Here is a 20,455-nt window from a genome sequence, read left to right as displayed (position 1 = left end):
GAGGAATGCTTTTCCAACAGACTTGAAGGAGGTCCCACATGCTGAGCATATTGCTTAACTTCTTTGGTATAGGGGGCAGCATATTTCGTGCACATAGGGAACTGCCTCCTACTCTGTCCCACATGCTAATATATGCATATTATTACTATTGGATAGAAAACACTCTGAAGTTTCTAAAACTGTTTGAATGATGTCTGTGAGTATAACAGAACTCATATGGCAGGCAAAAACCTGAGAAAAAATCCAAACAGGAAGTGAAAAATCTGAGAGTAGTCGTTGTTAAAGTCATCGCCTATTCAATTCCCTGTGATATATGGATCTGTTTGCACTTCATATGCCTTCCACTAGATGTCAACAGTCAGTAGAACGTGGAATGAAGCTTATGCTGTGTTGTGGGACCGGATGGGAGGGGAATGAGTCAGTGGTCTGGCAGATTGCCAGTTCTTGGTCGCGCGCTTTCCTCATTATATCGTCTTGCGTTCCATTACTTATAGAGACTGAAAATAATTCTCCGGTTGGAACCTTATTGGATATAAATGATAACAACATCCTGAAGATTGATTCTCTACTTACTTTGATTCGTTTATTCGACCTGGAATATAACTTTTTGAAGTTTTCATCCGACGTTTGCCTGCATCTGCGCGGGCGTTTGGACACGTGCACTACACATGCTAGCAAAATTAGCTAATTGGACATAAGTAATGGACATTATCGAACAAAACAACGATTTATTGTGGAACTAGGATTCCTGGCACTGCATTCTGATGAAGATAATCAAAGGTAAGGGAATATTTATGATGTAATTTCGTATTTCTGTTGACTCCAACATGGTGGAGAAATGTTGTTACTATCTGAGCGCCGTCTCAGATTATTGCATGGTGTGCTTTTTACGTAAAGTTTTTTCATCAAAGTTTATGAGTATTTCTGTTATTTGACGTAGCTCTCTGTAATTCTGAACATGGCGCCAATGTAAACCGAGATTTGTGGATATAAATATGCACATTATCGAACAAAACATAAATGTATTGTGTAACATGATGTGATATGAGTGTCATCTGATGAAGATGTTCAAAGGTTAGTGATTAATTTTATCTCTATTTCTGGTTTTTGTTACTACTATCTTTTGCTGGGAAATTGGCTGTGTTTTTCTGTGGCTATGTACTGAGCTAACATAATTGTTTGGTGTGCTTTCCCTGTAAATCCTTTTTGAAATCAGACATGTTGGCTGGATTCACAACATGTGTAGCTTTAATTTTAGTGTCTTTCATGTGTGATTTCATGAAAGATTGATTTTTATAGTAATATATTTGAATTTGGCGCCCTACATTTTTTCTGGATTTTGGCCAAGTGGGACGCTACCGTCCCACCTATCCTAGAGAGGTTTTAAAAAAGTCTTGGGGTATTGCTCACCTGAGGTATAATTCCTCACGATAAGCTTTTGACCACACTATCTATCAAGAGAGTTCTCATCTATATTATTCGTAGCTGTCTATATACCATCACAAACCGATGTTGGTACTAAGACCACACTCAACGAGCTGTATAAGCACACAAGAAAAATGCTCATCCAGAAGCAGCGCTCCTAGTGGCCAGGGACTTTAATGCAGGCAAACTTACATCCGTTTTACCTAATTTCTACCAGCATGTCACATGTGCAACCAAAGGAGAAAAAAAAACACTAGACCACATTTACTCCACACACAGAGAAGCATACAAAGCTCTCTCTCACCCTCCATTTGGCAAATCTGACGATAATTCTATTCTCCTGAATCCTGCTTTCAAGCAAAAATTAAAGCAGGAAGTACCAGTGACTCGCTCAATACGGAAGTGGATGCTACACTACAGGACTGTTTGCTAGCACAGACTGGAATATGTTCTAGGTGTCACGCCCTGGCCATAGCGGCTTTTATTCTCTATTTTGGTTAGGCCAGGGTGTGACTAGGGTGGGCATTCTAGTTTCTTTATTTCTATGTTTTGTATTTCTATGTTTTGGCCGGGTATGGTTCTCAATCAGGGACAGCTGTCTATCGTTGTCTCTGATTGGGAATCATACTTAGGCAGCCTTTTTTCCTTTGGTGTTTGTGGGTAGTTATCTTTGTTAGTGGCACTATAGCCATGTTAAGCTTCGCGGTTGTTCCTTTGTTTCTTGTTTTGTTGGCGACATTAAAATAAAAGTAAAATGTACGCTCACCACGCTGCACCTTGGTCTCCTTCCGACGACGGCCGTGACACCGGGATTCATCCAATGGCATTGAGGAGTATACCACCTCAGTCACCGGCTTCATCAATAAGTGCATCGACAACGTTGTCTCCACAGTGGCCATACGTACATTTCCCAACCAGAAGCCATGGATTACAGGCAACATCCGCACCAAGCTAAAGGCTACAGCTGCCGCTATGCCCTCAGACAAACCATACAACAGGCAAAGCATCAATACAGGACTAAGATTGAATGCTACTACACCGGCTCTGACCCTCGTCGGATGTGGCAGGGCTTGAAAACTATTATGGACTACAAAGGGATACCCAGCCGTGAGCTACCCAGTGACGCAAGCATACCAGATGAGCTAAATGCCTTTTATGCTCGCTTCGAGGCAAACAACACTGAAGCATGAATGAGAGCACCAGCTGTTCCAGATGACTGTGCGATCATGCTCTCCATAGCCAATGTGAGCAAGACCTTTAAACAGGTCAACATTCACAAAGCCGCGGTGCCAGACAGTTTACCAGGACATGTACACAGAGCATGCGCGGACCAACTGGCAAGTGTCTTCACTGATTATTTTCAACCTCTCCCTGGCCGAGTTTGTAATAGCTACATGCTTCAAACAGACCACCATAGACCCTGTGCCCAAGAAAGTGAAGGTAACCTTTCTAAATGATTACCACCCCGTAGCACTCACGTCGGTAGCCATGAAGTGCTTTGAAAAGCTGTTCATGGCTCACATTAACACCCTCATGCCAGAAACCCTAGAACCACTCCAATTCGCATACCGCCCCAAAAGATCCACAGATGACGTAATCTCAATCGCACTCCACACTGCCCTTTTCCACCTGGACAAAAGGAACACCTATGTGAGAATGTTGTTCATTGACTACAGCTCAGCGTTCAACACCATAGTGCTCACGACTAAACACCTCCCTCTGCAACTGGATCCTGGACTTCCTAACGGGCCGCCCCCAGGTGGTAAGGGTAGACAACAACATATCTGCCACTCTGATCCTCAACACTGGGACCCCTCAGGGGTGCGTGATAAGTCCCCTCCTGTACTCTCTGTTCACCCATGACAGTGTGGCCAAGCACGACTCCAACACCATCATTAAGTTTGCTGACGACACAACAGTGGTAGGCCTGATGACCGACAACGGTCTATTCAAGATTGCTTCAATCACGTGGACTGGGATATGTTCCGGGTAGCCTCAGACAATAACATTGACGTATACGCTGACTCTGTGAGTGAGTTTATTAGCAAGTGCATCGGTGATGTACCCACTGTGACTACTAAAACCTTCCCTAACCAGAAACCGTGTATTTATGGCAGCATTCGCGCAAAACTGAAAGCGCGAACCATCGCTTTTAATCATGGCAAGGCGACTGGAAACATGACTGAATGCAAACAGTGCAGCTATTCCCTCCGCAAGGCAATCAAACAAGCAAAGCGTCAGTATAGAGACAAAGTAGAGTCGCAATTCAACGGCTCAAACACGAGACGTATGTGGCAGGGTCTACAATCAATCACGGAATAAAAAACCAGCCCCGTTGCAGACATCGACGTCTTTTTTCAAGACAGAGGACAATACAGTGCCACTGACACAGGCCCGCTACCAAAGCCTGTGGGCTCTCCTAAAACATTTAAATGTGTTAACCCTTGCAAGGCTGGGACGGCATCCCTAGCCGCGTCCTCAGAGCATGCGCAGACCAGCTGGCTGGTGTGTTTACGGACATATTCAATCAAGCCCTATCCCAGTCTGCTGTGCCCACATGCTTCAAGATGGCCACCATTGTTCCTGTTCCCAAGAAAGATAAGGTAACTGAACTAAATGACTATCGCCCCGTAGCACTCACTTCTGTCATCATGAAGTGCTTTGAGAGACTAGTCAAGGACCATATCACCTCCACCCTACCTGATACCCTAGACCCACTCCAATTTGCTTTCCGCCCCAATAGGTCCACAAACGACGCAATCGCCATCACACTGGACAAGAGGAATGCTGTTCAATGACTACAGCTCAGCATTTAACACCATAGTACCCTCCAAAAATTAAGCTTGAGACCCTGCCCTGTGCAACTGGGTCCTGGACTTTCTGACGGCCCGCCCCCAGATGGTGAGGGTAGGAAACAACATCTCCACACGGCTGATCCTCAACACTGGGGCCCCACAAGGGTGCGTTCTCAGCTCTCTCCTGTACTCCCTGTTCACCCATGACTGCGTGGCCATGCATGCCTCCAACTCAATCATCAAGTTTGCAGATGACACTACAGTGGTAGGCTTGATTACCAACAACGACGAGACAGCCTACAGGGAGGAGGTGAGGGCCCTCGGAGTGTGGTGTCAGGAGAACTACCTGCCCTCCAGGACACCTACACCACCCGATGTCACAGGAAGGCCAAAAAGATCATCAAGGACAACAACCACCCGAGCCACTGCCTGTTCACCCCGCTATCATCCAGAAGGCGAGGTCAGTACAGGTGCATCAAAGCTGGGACCGAGAGACTGAAAAACAGCTTCTATCTCAAGGCCATCAAACTGTTAAACAGCCATCACTAACATAGAGTGGCTGCTGCCAAAATACAGACTTGAATCATTGGCCACTTTAATACATTTAATAAATGGCTTTAAATAAGGTATCACTAGTCACTTTAAATAACACTACTTTAATAATGTCTACATATCCTACATTTCTCATCTCATTTGTATATACTGTATTCTATACCATCTACTGCATCTTGCGATGGCCATCGCTCATCCATATATTTATATGTATATATTCTTATTCATTCCTTTACATTTGTGTGTATAAGGTAGTCGTTGTGAATTTGTTAGATTACTTGTTAGATATTACTGCACTGTCGGAACTAGAAGCACAAGCATTTCGCTGCACTCGCATTAACATCTGCACTCGCATTAACATCTGCTAACCACATCTGCTAACCATGTGTATGTGACCATTAACATCTGCTAACCATGTGTATGTGACCAATAACATCTGCTAACCATGTGTATGTGACCATTAACATCTGCTAACCATGTGTATGTGACCAATAACATCTGCTAACCATGTGTATGTGACCGATAACATCTGCTAACCATGTGTATGTGACCAATAACATCTGCTAACCATGTGTATGTGACCAATAACATCTGCTAACCATGTGTATGGGACCAATAACATCTGCTAACCATGTTTATGTGACCAATAACATCTGCTAACCATGTGTATGTGACCAATAACATCTGCTAACCATGTGTATGTGACCAATAACATCTGCTAACCATGTGTATGGGACCAATAACATCTGCTAACCATGTGTATGTGACCAATAACATCTGCTAACCATGTGTATGTGACCAGTACAATTTGATTTGATTTGACTGCGGTTAGCTAGCTGCACAACTATGTTAGCATAGTCAAAAATGCTACCAAAAAGTAGCACATTGTTCGTTCTTAATGGCCAGAAATTAGCATGTGAGAGCAATGAATTATACACTTAATCAAAACTGTTCAATAAAAAAAAACGTATTCAGTCCGAAAGGTGGCAAGTCTAATTGTCACTTTATGGACGATGTAAAACTGCATTGTTGGTTATGGGCTTGTAAGTAAGCATTTCACTGTAAGGTCTACCTGTTGTATTTGGCGCATGTGATTTGATTTGATTTAGTCGCGTTCTTATCCGACGTCTAGATATTGAGATAGGTAGGGGCAAGAAATGTTATTTTTTCCCTAATGCTAAAGACCCTGTAAAAATCCAGTATGTGGTTCTCGGTAATGGCCAGATGGCTCATGATGAGAGGCGGGGAGTGTGTTGTGTACCTTCAAGTTGATTTGCACATTTTAATAGACATTGGTGTCATATTGGCTTAGATATGATTATAGGGAGATTTGAATTTATTAACATTGCGCTTCAACCAATGCATATACTATTGTGGGGGCGATACAATAATATACTGTACATCGATCTAATCTTAGGATTGGTTAGGGTGTGACGTGTCACAGTTCAGTGTTTGCAGACCAGCGATGTGGAGACAAGAGCATCTGTTTGTGGTCTGAATCGCTGAGTCACATGCATTCTTTTTCATACTGTAATATATCGGTTCTCAAGACAATTCAGAGAGCACTTGGATATCATACTCCATTTTGTCCTATACCTGGTTGTTGGTCTTCATTTGTCCAGCACTATCAGTAACATGTTGAACATGATTTACCTGTAAGAAAATACAAACATTTCAGCATAATTTCAAAATGCATTACTTTTATGTGGTGAAATGTGGGAGAGAGGTGAACTTAAACAGAAAGACCTAAAAACAAGAGCACAGGAACATGCTGAAATATTACACAACCTTTTGACATTTCAGCCTAGCATGGTGAGATTTTACCACAGAACGTTGTCAAAACGTTTTCAAGGCATAGAGTGGAAATCTTTTTTTTCAGGTTAAGATTGCATTGGCAGTGTCATCTCATACACTATCACATCTGCAAACTATTGAAAGCTATTTTAGGAGAGCACTGACCAAGTTTTCCTTAGGTTTCAAATTCCAGAAGTGATGTCACTCAAACACGTGCACAAAGCACATTTCTTCCTCTTATTGCTAATGTATCTGAAGCTAGGTATAAAATGCACTTAAACACAGATCTAGGATCATATTACTGTACTTTCAAACCTAATCTTTACCAGCAGGAGAACGAAAACAATCTGACCACGTATCAGTGGTTAAAGGTACACTATGGAAGTTTAGTTGCTAATTGTTTTACCTCAGATTTGGCTTAAATTTGAACTGTATGGTTTATATACAATCTGATATCATCTTACTCCATATATTACCTCATTGAACCACACAATCCATTATTTTAGGCTAACAAACCTTCGCAATAAGCTTTTGCTCATGGGCGTGGGGAGGTGTGCCCCTCTCTGTCAAATGCTGTAATTTCTGGATTAAATGTATGTAAAGGGTATTACGGGACCCTTTTTGACTCAGGAGCACCTCCCAGAAGCAAAGCATTTGTTAAGAGCAACTTCTACCTGAGCCCCATCTCAACACAATGTTTAATTCTTCCTCCTTTAACTCCTATAACCAACGGGACAGACTAACACAACCCAATACAGGCTCCAATGCCAGCAAAGCAGCAGAGGACGGTTCATTGTTCCAGATGAGAGGTGGTTTGTATTCATTAGGGTACACAACGGAAAACGCCAACCCCCCCCCGAAAAAAACAAAATGTGCAACTGAAAAAAAAAGTTGAGTTTCTTATTTTCTAAACGTCTGTGAGTCCCTCCCTGTTTTAGTCTATTTTCTTCTGTTTGGTGCCTAATGAACATGCCCTGAGAATTGGCGCACCTACAGTGTGTGGTTTGGTTTGTCTTTGTAAAACAATCAATAGATCTGTGGGATATGACACTATGTTGCACTGCGTGCCTTTATCAGTGTTAACAATATCGTTTCTAATCTTGAACAAACCTTCCATGCATTATACAATCATTAAAATAGGTTTCAAGGGCTTACAGGTTTTTTGGGGTTTTGATTGGATGAGCTAAAGCTGACAAAGGTGGATATGGATAAAGATGTGAGTGTTTTACTTGGTTTTATTTGCTCTGCTTTGTCATTTTACTATGGATTCAAACAACTGAACTCCTATTGTAACAATGCATAACGATATAACAACAACTTGATATGCTAAGCACTTTTCATATATTACAGTATAAGCGCATTCATTATTACCACTTCTTATTCTACTCACATATTTGCAAATTCTGGAGAGAGAGAGTAATTAGAAAAACCTTGTCTGAATTCTGTTTTTAGTGTCAAAATATTCCTTGAAATTGCAGATACAAAAGGAATCTCATAGGGTGTATCAATCTACAAAAAGGGAATTGAAACTGTACTGCGTGTATTTTCAGGCCAAAATAAATAGCCGTATAAATATCCAAACCACGGTGACGCATACTCTCATAACCCCATGACAACACAACAAGCTTACATCCCCTGATTAGAAAATGTAGAAGTTGTGGATGAAGTACTGAATAAAACATGAGTCAAGGTGTCAACAAAAGTGCACTCTTATAAAAAGAGAGACGCTGTCTAGAACCTAAAAGGGTTCTTCAGCTGTGCCCATAGGAGAACCCTTTGGAGAACCCTTTGAAGAATCCTTTTCGGTTCCAGGTAGAACCCTTTCGAGTTCCATGTAGAACACTTTACACAGAGGGATCTACATGGAACCCAAAAGAGTTCTACCTGGAACCAAAAAGGGTTTATCTGGAAGCAAAAATGGTTCTCCTATGGGGACAGCTGAATAACCCTTTGGAACCCTTTTTTTCTAAGAGTGTACAAGAGTCAAAACAGTTTTTCAATGTTGGCATTTTTATGATAATGTCCCAAATGGCACCCTATTCCCATAGGGCTCTGGTCAAAAGTAGTGCACTAAATAGGGAATAGGGTGCCATTTGGGATGCAAACCTATGTCAGTCCCCCTGTTATTTCACTTCCTCTCATTATACATGCAAGCACCTGGCAACCACTCTCCAGCACTACAGTGTAAACAATCAGGGCCGGCCCTAGCCTTTTGGGGGCCCTAAGCAAGTATGGTTGGGGGGGCCCCCATCTCGTGGCAAAACATTTTAGTGGCGCCTCTCTTGACAGCGGAAATAAATAAAAAATGCAAAGTTAAATTCCTGCAGTTCTACACATTTTGCCATGGGGCAGAGAGAGACATTTAGCAATTTTATAAAACTACATGAGCAAAGTCATTGTAGCCTTTCATTTCACTTCCCCTGGCTGTGAGAACCATGGCATGAGCACAGGCTGACTTGGCAATGCTGTAGTGTCCATTACAATGTAGAATCTTGTTCAAACCGTTCGGTTATCCATATTACCAGAGGTTCCCCTTGTTCTTCCTATGGTAGTTTCACAGCTGAAATGTATTGTTTAACCTTTATTTAACTAGGCAAGTCAGTTAAGAACAAATTCTTATTTACAATGACAGCCTATCCCGGACGACACTGGGCCAATTGTGCGCCGCCCTATGGGACTCCCAATCACGTCCGGATGTGATATAGCCTGGATTTGAACCAGGGACTGTAGTGATGCCCCTTGCGCCACTCAGGAGCCCCATGGAACATGACAACAATTATGTTTAAGTCAAAGATACTGGTTTCCCATATCCATCTGTGGCAAAGTTTTCCATAAATACTTGACAAATATAGCTCCAGAATCAGCCATTCAGTAGCCTAATCAGTAGGCTAATCTTTTGAATACTGTCTAGCAACCACATATAACATAAGCTAGCTAGGGAGGGTTAGCAAGCTACGTAGCTAGCTACACTGACAGCTGTCAGTGCCCTACTAGTTGTTATTTCTCCACTCCACATGGAAATCCCCACAACCTTCCCACCCACGTTTCGTGAATATGTATTAGCAGCCTACGTCATTCTTCGTGCCGTGCGTGCCCGATCGGTATTCGGCTATGATTAGTACAAGTTTAGATAGCTGACAATTAGCCATGTACATTTTTTGATTGGTAGTTAGTCTAACCAGCTAATTGAGTGACTGACATTAGAAGAGAAAAATTGCTGATGCACAACCACATTTTGAAATTGCAACTGGTGTATTTTAATATTCTTACTCTCAATAGCATGTTGAGATGCCGACTGAGTTCCCCAAAAATTCTTGAGGGCCCGCTAGTGGCAGGGTGCCCTAAGCGACTGCTTATGTTGCTTTTGCCTGGCCCTGTAGACAATGTACACTGATACAGAGCAAGGCTGCAAAACAAATACAAAAAAACGATTAAGTAGCCTGTTATGTGCCTGTAGCAATACAAGCAGTCGGCATATAATGTTGTGTACTACCTGTTTTCTATAAGAAGTGGCTTCTGCATAGAAATTAAGAACAGTAATGTATAATTGAGTGGATTAAAGTTATATGTTAATTATGCAACAGCCTAGTTTGCCATATTTAATCAGAAGATTCAATGACTCAATTTATAATTTTAATAATACATTTGACATTATACTGTAATAATGTCCTACTGTCCAGACACCTATAGACCAACCTAGGCTGAGCAGCCAATTTGTGGATGATCAACTGTTCAGTAATGAATGTGTTTAAAAACACGTGTCTGTATGGAATAGGTGTTGATGTTATGGACCCATGATTCACAAGGCTGCCCACGCTGCGGGGTTTCTTGGAGGGGTTTGTCTGTTGCAGCAGGGGGAGCAGCAAAGCAGCGATGTTCCACCCTACGTCACGAAGAGCAAAATCTACAGAGACTCAAATCTCCTCTCCTGCAAGCTGCGCATTAAATACCGGAGTCCACACAGATGGATTTTTAGAGGCAGACCTCAATGCGGACGGAACGACATGCACTATCTGATATTTCAATCCGTTCGATACAACATGAGATCAACAGTCTAAAGTTTAATATTTTCATCGTTTGTGTTGATACGTGAGTATTCTGTGCCAAATTAGTATGTAATCTTTATGCACGCACGCATTGACATCCGCGTGTCTATGGGCTATCTATTGTTTTTCCTGTCTTAATCTAATTATTTTCGATAAAATAACATTGGTACAAAAGAGGGGATACGGATGGTGGGCGGTGTATAGCCCATTGTTCCCACTATGCGGTAGTTTTTGACCGCATCTAATTGCCTGCATCCAGCCCGCATCTTTGGCACGTCAGCGGCTCCTTGCCTTCTCAATTGAACGCGAAAAGGATGGAATTTTATAGACGTCTACTCTGAACCAAGCAGTTCTCGTTAAAAGCCATGCAGATTAAAATAGTCCGCTCAAAAGTAGTATCTAGTTATTTATTCAGATATTAAAAGGAGCACCATAACACTCACCTTAAGCACTGGTATGATTCAAGATGTAGATGCTATGTCAACCAGTCACTGACATGGACTATTCCTGACCTTATAATTTTGTAGGCTATAAAGAACGAAATTAGCAGATATTACTCTCATTGACGCTACAATTAAGTAGTGAAATAGATTAAAGCCCAAGGCTTTTGAGACTATAATGACAGTAATGTTTTCAGTTTTTCCTTCCTGTGGTGGTCTTGCATAGTCATTGACTTCCCTCTCTTTGATCCAACGAGAATGCTGAGTTAGCATATAACACTTGGGTAATTTTTTGCTGGGAATCTTAAACCGTTTACGGGTATGGGTGGAATTGATGGGCTCAAAAATCGAACACCTGCGGGTCGGCACATGCCTGTCTACGTATTTTCTCACAGGACCATCTTGATTATCCTTCCTGAATTGAATTTGTGCAGTAGTCTGTACACTCTTAGAAAAAAATTGGAGTACCCTTTTTGCTTCCAAGTGGAACCCTTTTGGGTTCCGTGTAGACCTCTCCTTGGACAGGGTTACATGGAACCAAAGTTTTTTTTTCAAAGGGTTCTCCTATGGGGACAGCCAAAGAACCCTTTTAAGTTCTAGATAGCACATTTTTCTAAGAGGGTATGAGGACTTGGAGTAAGGTTTACAAAAATGTCCAAGAGACCCTATCATGATGTAAAAAAACAAAACAAAAAAATACTGCAACAAACTGGCCCTATTTTGCTGCTTTAGATGGAGTGCCAGCCTATCTCTGGTACATTGTTAAAATAATGCCCATTCAGGCGCATCGTACTAAATCACTTTTTCAATTCTAAAAGGAGGAATTAATGGTGTACAACTAATACCAAGCACTGTAAGAAATGCAAATATTTTTTAATCAATCAAGAGAGTATGTTTTTTTAAACAAGAGGTTGCCAATTGTTGTCTCCCTGCCTGCTCCCATACAGATCCCCAGATAAACAGTCATCATGCCGGAGCAGAGCAACGACTATCGCGTGGTGGTGTTCGGCGCCGGAGGTGTGGGGAAGAGCTCCCTGGTTCTCCGCTTCGTCAAGGGGACCTTCCGCGACAGCTACATCCCCACCGTGGAGGACACATACAGACAGGTGATTAGCTGCGACAAGAGCATCTGCACGCTCCAGATCACAGACACCACAGGCAGCCACCAGTTCCCCGCCATGCAGCGTCTGTCCATCTCCAAGGGCCACGCCTTCATCCTGGTCTACTCTGTCACCAGCCGTCAGTCTCTGGAAGAGCTCAAGCCCATCTACGAGCAGGTGTGTCAGATCAAGGGCGAAGTGGAGACGTGTCCCATCATGCTGGTGGGCAACAAGTGCGACGAGACGTCGGCGCGCGAGGTGGAGACCACGGATGGCGACGCCACGTCCAAGAAGTGGAAGTGCGCCTTCATGGAGACGTCGGCCAAGACCAACCACAACGTCAAGGAGCTCTTCCAGGAGCTGCTCAACCTGGAGAAACGCAGGACTGTCAGCCTCCAGATCGACGGCAAATCGAAGCAGCAGAAACGCGCCGAGAAGCTCAAGGGCAAGTGTGTGGTCATGTGACGTGGACTTAAGGAGAAGGAGGTGGAAGTGCAGGAGGCCCGAAAAATCTCAAAGGGACGAAGGGCAAGGAGCGAGGGAGAAACAAGGTTTGGAGGGGGTTCGGACTCTTGCCATGGGGCAGACCGTGCATCGTAAGACACACTCCTGCAGACAAGCTAAAATACCTGGAAGTTTACATCCAACGGAAAGAGTGGAACAAGGGTATGCCTACTACACTAAGATTTATTCAGCCTGACTCATTGTCACATCCAACAGCCAATCAAACAGAGCGGAAGACACCCCGTGAAGAAGAGTTCTCCTTTTCAGCCACATACACAAAGAGATGCTTTGAATGAAATCATACTAATTCCAAGTTTGCAACCAAGAGGATTCTTTAATTGAACCTACTGTAGAATTGCACCCGTTCGCGGTCTCAACACTAATCAGCACCAGTGCTTGGCAACCTTCCCCTAGCGCCCAGAGACCCTTAACCTCGACGAAAACCCCCAGAGACAGACAGAGCTGAGCTAAACAGAGGCAGTCCGAGAGATGCATGGATCCCATAGCTGACATTTTAGAAACCACTAGATTTTTATGCCTGCAAAACATTGACGGAAGCCAAGGAGTAAAATGGTGACCAGGAAAAGTACGTTTTAGAATGGAATCCAACTCATATTTTACTCCCAAGATTATTGCTATACAGGAGCAGTACTCTTAGGAGCGGACGTGGCACTTGAGTCAAACTGTCAGGCTGTCTGTTAGGTACTTAAACACAAAATACAAATGTTTTACTCTGTTGTTTTTTTATTTCTATTTATATAGTTTAGTATTTTTTTTTGTGAAGGTTATATTTTCTATTTATACTGTTCGAAGTTACGGCCAATGTATCCCCAATATCCCCAAGAGAAGTTATACATATATGGATTTATGGTCAGATCTGTACCATTGAAGGTGGTGTGACGTGCATTTAGAAATATATGTTTAACCAATATTTATAGTGTTATAGTCCATTTGGACAAGGAGAACTACAATTAACTACAATGGAAAAAGGCACTATAAACCTTTTAAGATTGTGTAGCAAAGACTATTCCTTAGTATTGAGACTAGTTTTGATCATAGATCATAGTTGTAGATTGCGTTGCAGTCGAATTGATATACATTGTTATCATTTGAGATGTTTTCGATAGACTTCTATCAGCGGCAATGGCAGAGGGAGATAGGAGCTTCACAGCAATATTACCTAGATAAACTGTGTGATTTGTGATGTCACTTCCTTTGGAGGTATTGGGTTGCCATTCATTTATTTCCTTGTCACCACCATATTTATTACCATCATCATGCATTATATGCAAATGTGTATGTCTTGTGTCAACATAGCTTAAGTTTTTTTTTATTACATTTTTATAATAGGAATGATATTTTACCGTAAATTAGAGGAAGACAATTTAACATAGGAAATAAGCATAGATTCACTTTTTCAACTAATCTAAATTTCATTGCTTCTAGAAAACATGAAGTGTAAACATAACATGTCTGTGTCGACAACTTGTGTTACCTTTTTCAAAATAAGGTACTGTCACAAAATGGCAGACAGCGCAAACATATAACACTATATAGTGACAGTTGTGGTATTTATCAGTGTGTTACGATAAAGACAGAATGAGAGTTAAAAATATTAAAATATCCCTCACACGGAAAACAAATGTTTCTAGCTGACTTTATCCATTTCAGCAGACCTGTGTCACGTATGTACACATTGAACATATATCTGCTTCATCCACTTTGTTTTGGAGAATCATACTCAATATGTAACCGTGTATTTTACATTATATTTATTGTTAAAACCTTGGCAGACAATTGAAATGAAAGGAATGGCATGTGTGTAGATATTTTCAGTACGGCGGGTGTTACTATAAAGCAGTGCGTTCTGGGTTCATAGTTAGCTTGTATTGCGGCACTGGCTAGCTTTGTATACAGAGCAAGTGAGTAGAGAAACTGTAAGATATTGAACAAGTCAATAATGTTGTTAAATTGAGTTAGATAGGTTTATGCAAATAGGCTCATCCAAAGTAACTAGAGCATGACAGTTCAAATACCTTCCTTAAGTAAATTAAGTGGATCGTCAGAGTACAGTAAAACATCATCAGTGAAGTGTTACGTGGGTTAGGAAAGTGTAACGTGGGTTAGGAAAGTCTTACGTGGGTTAGGAAAGTGCTTCAAGACCAATGCTACAAGAATTCAAGCCTATTTTCAGTCGATTTCAAAGCCAGAATTATTGAATTTCATATTTAACACTGTTTTAATCAAATGCCTGTATAGACATCATGTGTGCCTACATGTTTATATTTAATTGTATATATTGAGTCACAAGAATAAAGTAAATTATGCATTTAACACGGCACTTGTCCTTTTATTAAACCCTATTTGTGTACATGTTTTTTGTCTTGAAATGAAAATGAATGTTTTGTGTATGAGTATGAACGCTACGCTATTGGAATACTACACCATTGACCTCAATCTCATGGAAGCAAATGTTCATTGCTAGTGCCAATATTCTACAGCTTACAGGCAGACTAAGTCAGTAAAATAGGATAATACGTAAAAAATAAAAACTGGGGCAAAAGGCACTGACAGCAAATACCTTTATTAAACACTGATTCACTGAAACATGAACTGACCTAGACAATACAGTATCTATCAAAGCAACTTGATGGGGACATTCTTTTAAAATGTTGACCTTTATTTAAACTAGGCAGGTCAGTTTAGAACAATTTCTTATTTTCAATGGCAGCCTAGGAACAGTGGGTTAACTGCCTTGTTCAGGGGCAGAACAACAGATTTTTACCTTGTCAATCTTATTCATTATGATCTGAAAGGCCAAACACTGATTCTAGATCAACACTCCTACTCTGAGATGCTTTATGAATATGGACCTTGAAACTTGTGGAGATATCTCCAGACTTCTTACTGTCCTCACAAACCATGTTACCAGCGGTCAGATGATGACCAGCTAGCCATTTTCCTGCGTGTCCCCAATTGAAAGAGGCAGTTAATTACCGTACTGCATTTAGCCCTGGGAACAGGAGGAGAGCAATAGACACTAAAGGGAGCAGGCAGCAGGAACAGCTACAGTATTGCCATGGTTTGGTTGTGTGTGTTTGTGTGTGTTTGTGTGTGTGTGTGTGTGTGTGTGTGTGTGTGTGTGTGTGTGTGTGTGTGTGTGTGTGTGTGTGTGTGTGTGTGTGTGTGTGTGTGTGTGTGTGTGTGTGTGTGTGTGTGTGTGTGTGTGTGTGTGTGTGTGTGTGTGTGTGTGTGTGTGTGTGTGTGGACATGTTTAACTATTCTTGGGACCAGAAGTCACCACAAGAATAGTAAACAAACCACAATTTGACCAACTGTTAGTCCCCAAGAGGTCAAATGGTATTTCTAGGGGGTTTAAGATTAAGGTTAGAATTAATGTTAGGGTTGGAATTACGTTAAGGGTTGGTTGTTAGGAGCTAGGGTTAGTTTAAGGGTTAGGGGCTAGGGTTAGGGTTAAGGTTAAGTTTTTGGGTTAAGGTTAGGGTTAAGGTTATGGTTAGGGTAAGAGTACGGGTTAGGGTTAGGGGTTAGGGAAAATAGGATTTTGAATGGGACTGAATTGTGTGTCCCCACAAGGTTAGCTGTTCAATTTAGTTTGTGTGTGTGTGTTTGCGTGTGTGTGTAATCAGAGAGCGAGGCTCATTACGGCAAAGTGAAGTGCCTATGAGGATATAATGGAACACCTGCCAGCACCAAGTGCTTATGCCTGTATTGTGGTGGCCGCTTGGCAGGCAGAATGGGCCACTTCATGATGGGGAAATGCTAATGCTATGCTAACCTTCTTAGATGGCTCAATATAAGCTATTGGCTGCAGTACAGTAGGTTCTCAGTGTGTCCTGATGAAGGGAGAGGAATGAGTGTGTAATACTGATACTGATAAGGTTTTCTATCTGCTTTTGCACGCCCTTGAAAGGAATTGAATGGAACAGCCTTAACAGTCATTCCAACGTACAAGTAACAGAAAAAAACATGCCATTGCTCAATTCAAGACCTATGTATGGTGTTATACTATCTGAAAGTGTCAATCTAAAACGGAATACATCACTCCCACGTCTCAGCTGTTCAAATCAACTCCGGTACACTGACTCGCCATGATTTGATTGTAGTCACATGATCATTTCCTGCCCATGTCTGCATTCAATTCTACATCAATGATTAGGCCCTCATGGCCGTCATGGTGCTCAGCATACAAACAGCATCCTGGTGTCTAGTGTCTCAAACTGGGTGGTGTCTAGTGTCTCAAACTGGGTGGTGTCTAGTGTCTCAAACTGGGTGGTGTCTAGTGTCTCAAACTGTGTGGTGTCTAGTGTCTCAAACTGTGTGGTGTCTAGTGTCTCAAACTGTGTGGTGTCTAGTGTCTCAAACTATCTGGTATCTAGTGTCCCAAGCTATCTGATGTCTGGTGTCTCAAACTATCTGGTGTCTAGTGTCTCAAACTGTCTGGTGTCTAGTGTCTCAAACTGTCTGGTGTCTAGTGTCTCAAACTGTCTGGTGTCTAGTGTCTCAAACTGTCTGGTGTCTAGTGTCTCAAACTGTCTGGTGTCTAGTGTCTCAAACTGTCTGGTGTCTAGTGTCTCAAACTGTCTGGTGTCTAGTGTCTCAAACTGGGTGGTGTCTAGTGTCTCAAACTGTCTGGTGTCTAGTGTCTCAAACAGCAGCCTGTTGTCTAGTGTCTCAAACAACAGCCTGGTGTCTAGTGTCTCAAACAACAGCCTGGTGTCTAGTGTCTCAAGTGTCAGTGATGTATATCTCCAGATGCTTGTCTGGCCACTCGGGTATGTCAAAGCAATGAGACGAGCGTTTGATCATTTTTTGCCTTTCTTCACTCACTCCCGTTTAATTTGATTTGAATAATTCAAGGCAGAGACTGTTTCCCCCCATGGTTGCGTAAGTAGATGACTGTGTCAGTGCATACTGAATCACAAGCCTGCGTGTATTGACCTTCAGTGATTGTGTATGAAGGTGAGATTTATTTAGGCTATATTTACTTGTTCTCCTGGGGGGGGATTCCTGCTATCAAAATGTCCGCTACTCCTTTTTTTGTGTGTCCAAGGACAACGTTTTGTTATAAGGAAGTTTTTATTGCTTTTGATGTTGGCTCTAAAAAGCAGGAACTTTTATATTTGTGAAGCTGTTGAGGTTTAGTTTGAGATACATTTCAGCTTATTGATGGTACATTTTCTCATAAAGTCTAAGTTTATCGTAGGTGAGTTGTTTACCTGCAATGCAAATAATCCTTCAAAATACTTTTGAATTACTTTTATTTTAATACAATTATTTTTTTGAAATATTTTTATTTTCATCTTCATTTAACCATGATAAAAGTTATTGAGGTTAAAAACCTATTTTCCAAGGAGACCTGGCAATATATAGAAGGAGAATACGGCATAAAATACAGTGTACACAGCATCAATTATCTTGACACATGGCTGAGATGAGATCAGATTACCAAACAACCCTATGTTGTCTACAGAGGATCAGCTGTGAGCTCTGACCTCCCAGTCATAGCACTCGGCTGAAATCGCTATGGCTAATTTCTGAATCCTGCCCACTCTGTCTGTTGCACAGGCAGCGCTAGCTAGCTCGCTCATAGGCGTACAAGGCAGCCAGTGGGACCAAGTGCGAGGCCAAACCCAGATGGAGATTAAGAATGACCATGGAGACCAGTGTGTCCATGCTTCTGGCAGCTCAGAGGGAGAAAGATCATTGGGTAATGTCAGCGGGAGGAGGGCTAGTGACTCAGCCGGTGGTGGTGGTCACTGGTCACACACACAAACAGAGGGAGAAGGCTAAGAGCTTCCCATGCTGCTAGTTGGCAGATGGTCTCAACATGTTATTGCCTTTCTTGAAGCCCCAGAGGAACACAGGCAAAGCTAATAGATAAAAGCTAGCCATGCAACTAGTCGGCAGATGGTCTAGGAATTTATAATATTTCTTTGACTCTCGTCATATATTCTCTATGCTGAAAAGTGGAATAATTACTACAAGGGAACCTTGTATTGGCCCTGTCTGACAGTCAGATCCTCTCCTTTGTGTGAGTGAAAACAGCTTGAATCTATGCTAATCGCACAGCGAGCTGGTTTACTGCTGGGTTACTGCAGTCTAGTGTATCTGTGTAATTCCAGCCACAAAGTAAAGTGATATTTCTCAAACGCTTTAAAAAGATTTGTCAGGGGATTGAGCCCACCCAATTCCTGTGTTAGGACTAACACAAAAATAGAGCAGAGAGACTGTGACGATCTTCCTCGTTAACTCTTTAATTAGCCTACAGAAGGCAATGCCCACAACAAAAATACATATTTTGTTTTACTTCTTAAAAGGTGCAATGGAATACACTTTAAGCAATTAACTTATGTAGTAGACACATTGATACAGTACAACCTCTGTAACCGTCTGAAGTGGACATTGCCTTTCCATGAGATGCATATTGTGGGTGGCATATTGATCGGCTTTTGAGTTTAAAGCCGAAATAGCAGTCTTTCTGTGGATGTGATATGAGTATGTGGGATAGGCTGAATTGTTTCACTCGTTACGGTAAGCAGGCTACCGTCTCATTCTACTTTAAGCATCTGAAGAAACCCAAGGGGATAGGAACAGTATGGTGTGTGAGCTGTAAGCGTACATCACAAGCAAAGTGACGTAAAAAGTACATATCCACAACTGCAATTGATAATTTCACTCAGGTATTAGGGCACAGGTATTAGGGCACAGGTATTAGGGCACAGGTATTAGGGCACAGGTAGATGTGGAAGACACCTTTTAGTTGTACAACTGACTAGTTATCCCCTACAGCAGTGGTTCCCAAACGTTTTATAGTCCCGTACCCCTTCAAACATTCAACCTCCAGCTGCGTACCCCCTCAGGCACCAGGGTCAGCGCACTCTCAAATGTTGTTTTTTTGCCATCATTGTAAGCCTGCCACACACAGACTATACAATACATTTATTAAACATAAGAATGAGTGTGAGTTTTTGTCACAACCCGGCTCGTGGGAAGTGACAAAGAGCTCTTATAGGACCAGGGTACAAATAATATAATAATAATCAATAATTTAGGTCTTATTTAACCATCTTACATATAAAACCGTATTTGTTCATCGAAAATTGTGAATAACTCACCACGGGTTAATGAGAAAGGTGTGCTTGAAAGGAAGCACATAACTCTGCAATGTTGGGTTGTATTGGAGAGAGTCTCAGTCTTAAATCATTTTCCACACACAGTCTGTACCTGTATTTAGTTTTCATGCTAGTGAGGGCCGAGAATCCACTCTCACATAGGTACGTGGTTGCAAAGGGAATCAGTAACTTAACAGCGCGATTTGCCAAGGCAGGATACTCTGAGCGCAGCCCAATCCATAAATCTGTCAGTGGCTTCTGATTAAATTAAATTTTCACAGAACCGTTTGTTGCAATTTCGATGAGGCTCTCTTGTTCAGATATCGGTAAGTGGACTGGAGGCAGGGCATGAATGGGATAACAAATCCAGTTGTTGGTGTCATCTGCTTCGGGATATTACCTGCGTTATTTCGCAACCAACTCACTCAAGTGCTTCGCTATATCACATTTGACATTGTCCGTAAGCTTGAGTTCATTTCCACACAAAAAATCATACAATGATGGAAAGACCTGTGTGTTGTCCTTGTTAATGCAGACAAAGAAGAGCTCCAACTTCTTAATCATAGCCTCAATTTTGTCCCACACATTGAATATACACTGCTCAAAAAAATAAAGGGAACACTTAAACAACACAATGTAACTCCAAGTCAATCACACTTCTGT

At 41.9% G+C, this 20,455-nt stretch overlaps 1 protein-coding gene across 1 annotated transcript; it reads left to right on the top strand.

Annotated features, from left to right (window-relative positions):
* Positions 1–10,447: 10,447 nt before the first annotated feature.
* Positions 10,448–14,990, top strand: LOC139544369 (GTP-binding protein Di-Ras2). Its single transcript, XM_071351393.1, has 2 exons — positions 10,448–10,655; positions 12,000–14,990. Exon 2 carries the CDS (start codon positions 12,021–12,023, stop codon positions 12,615–12,617), a length of 597 nt encoding a protein of 198 aa, XP_071207494.1. The 5' UTR covers positions 10,448–10,655; positions 12,000–12,020; the 3' UTR covers positions 12,618–14,990.
* Positions 14,991–20,455: the final 5,465 nt, after the last annotated feature.

This window comes from Salvelinus alpinus, chromosome 18 (assembly GCF_045679555.1).
Source record: "Salvelinus alpinus chromosome 18, SLU_Salpinus.1, whole genome shotgun sequence".
Classification (NCBI taxonomy): Eukaryota; Metazoa; Chordata; class Actinopteri; order Salmoniformes; family Salmonidae; genus Salvelinus; species Salvelinus alpinus.
Note: the sequence above shows the minus strand (reverse complement) of the source record. Positions and strands in the feature narration are given on the sequence as shown.

What these genes read in the sequence shown, in the direction of transcription:
- LOC139544369 (XM_071351393.1), top strand. Translation starts at nt 12,021, where the DNA reads ATGCCGGAGCAGAGCAACGACTATCGCGTGGTGGTGTTCGGCGCCGGA.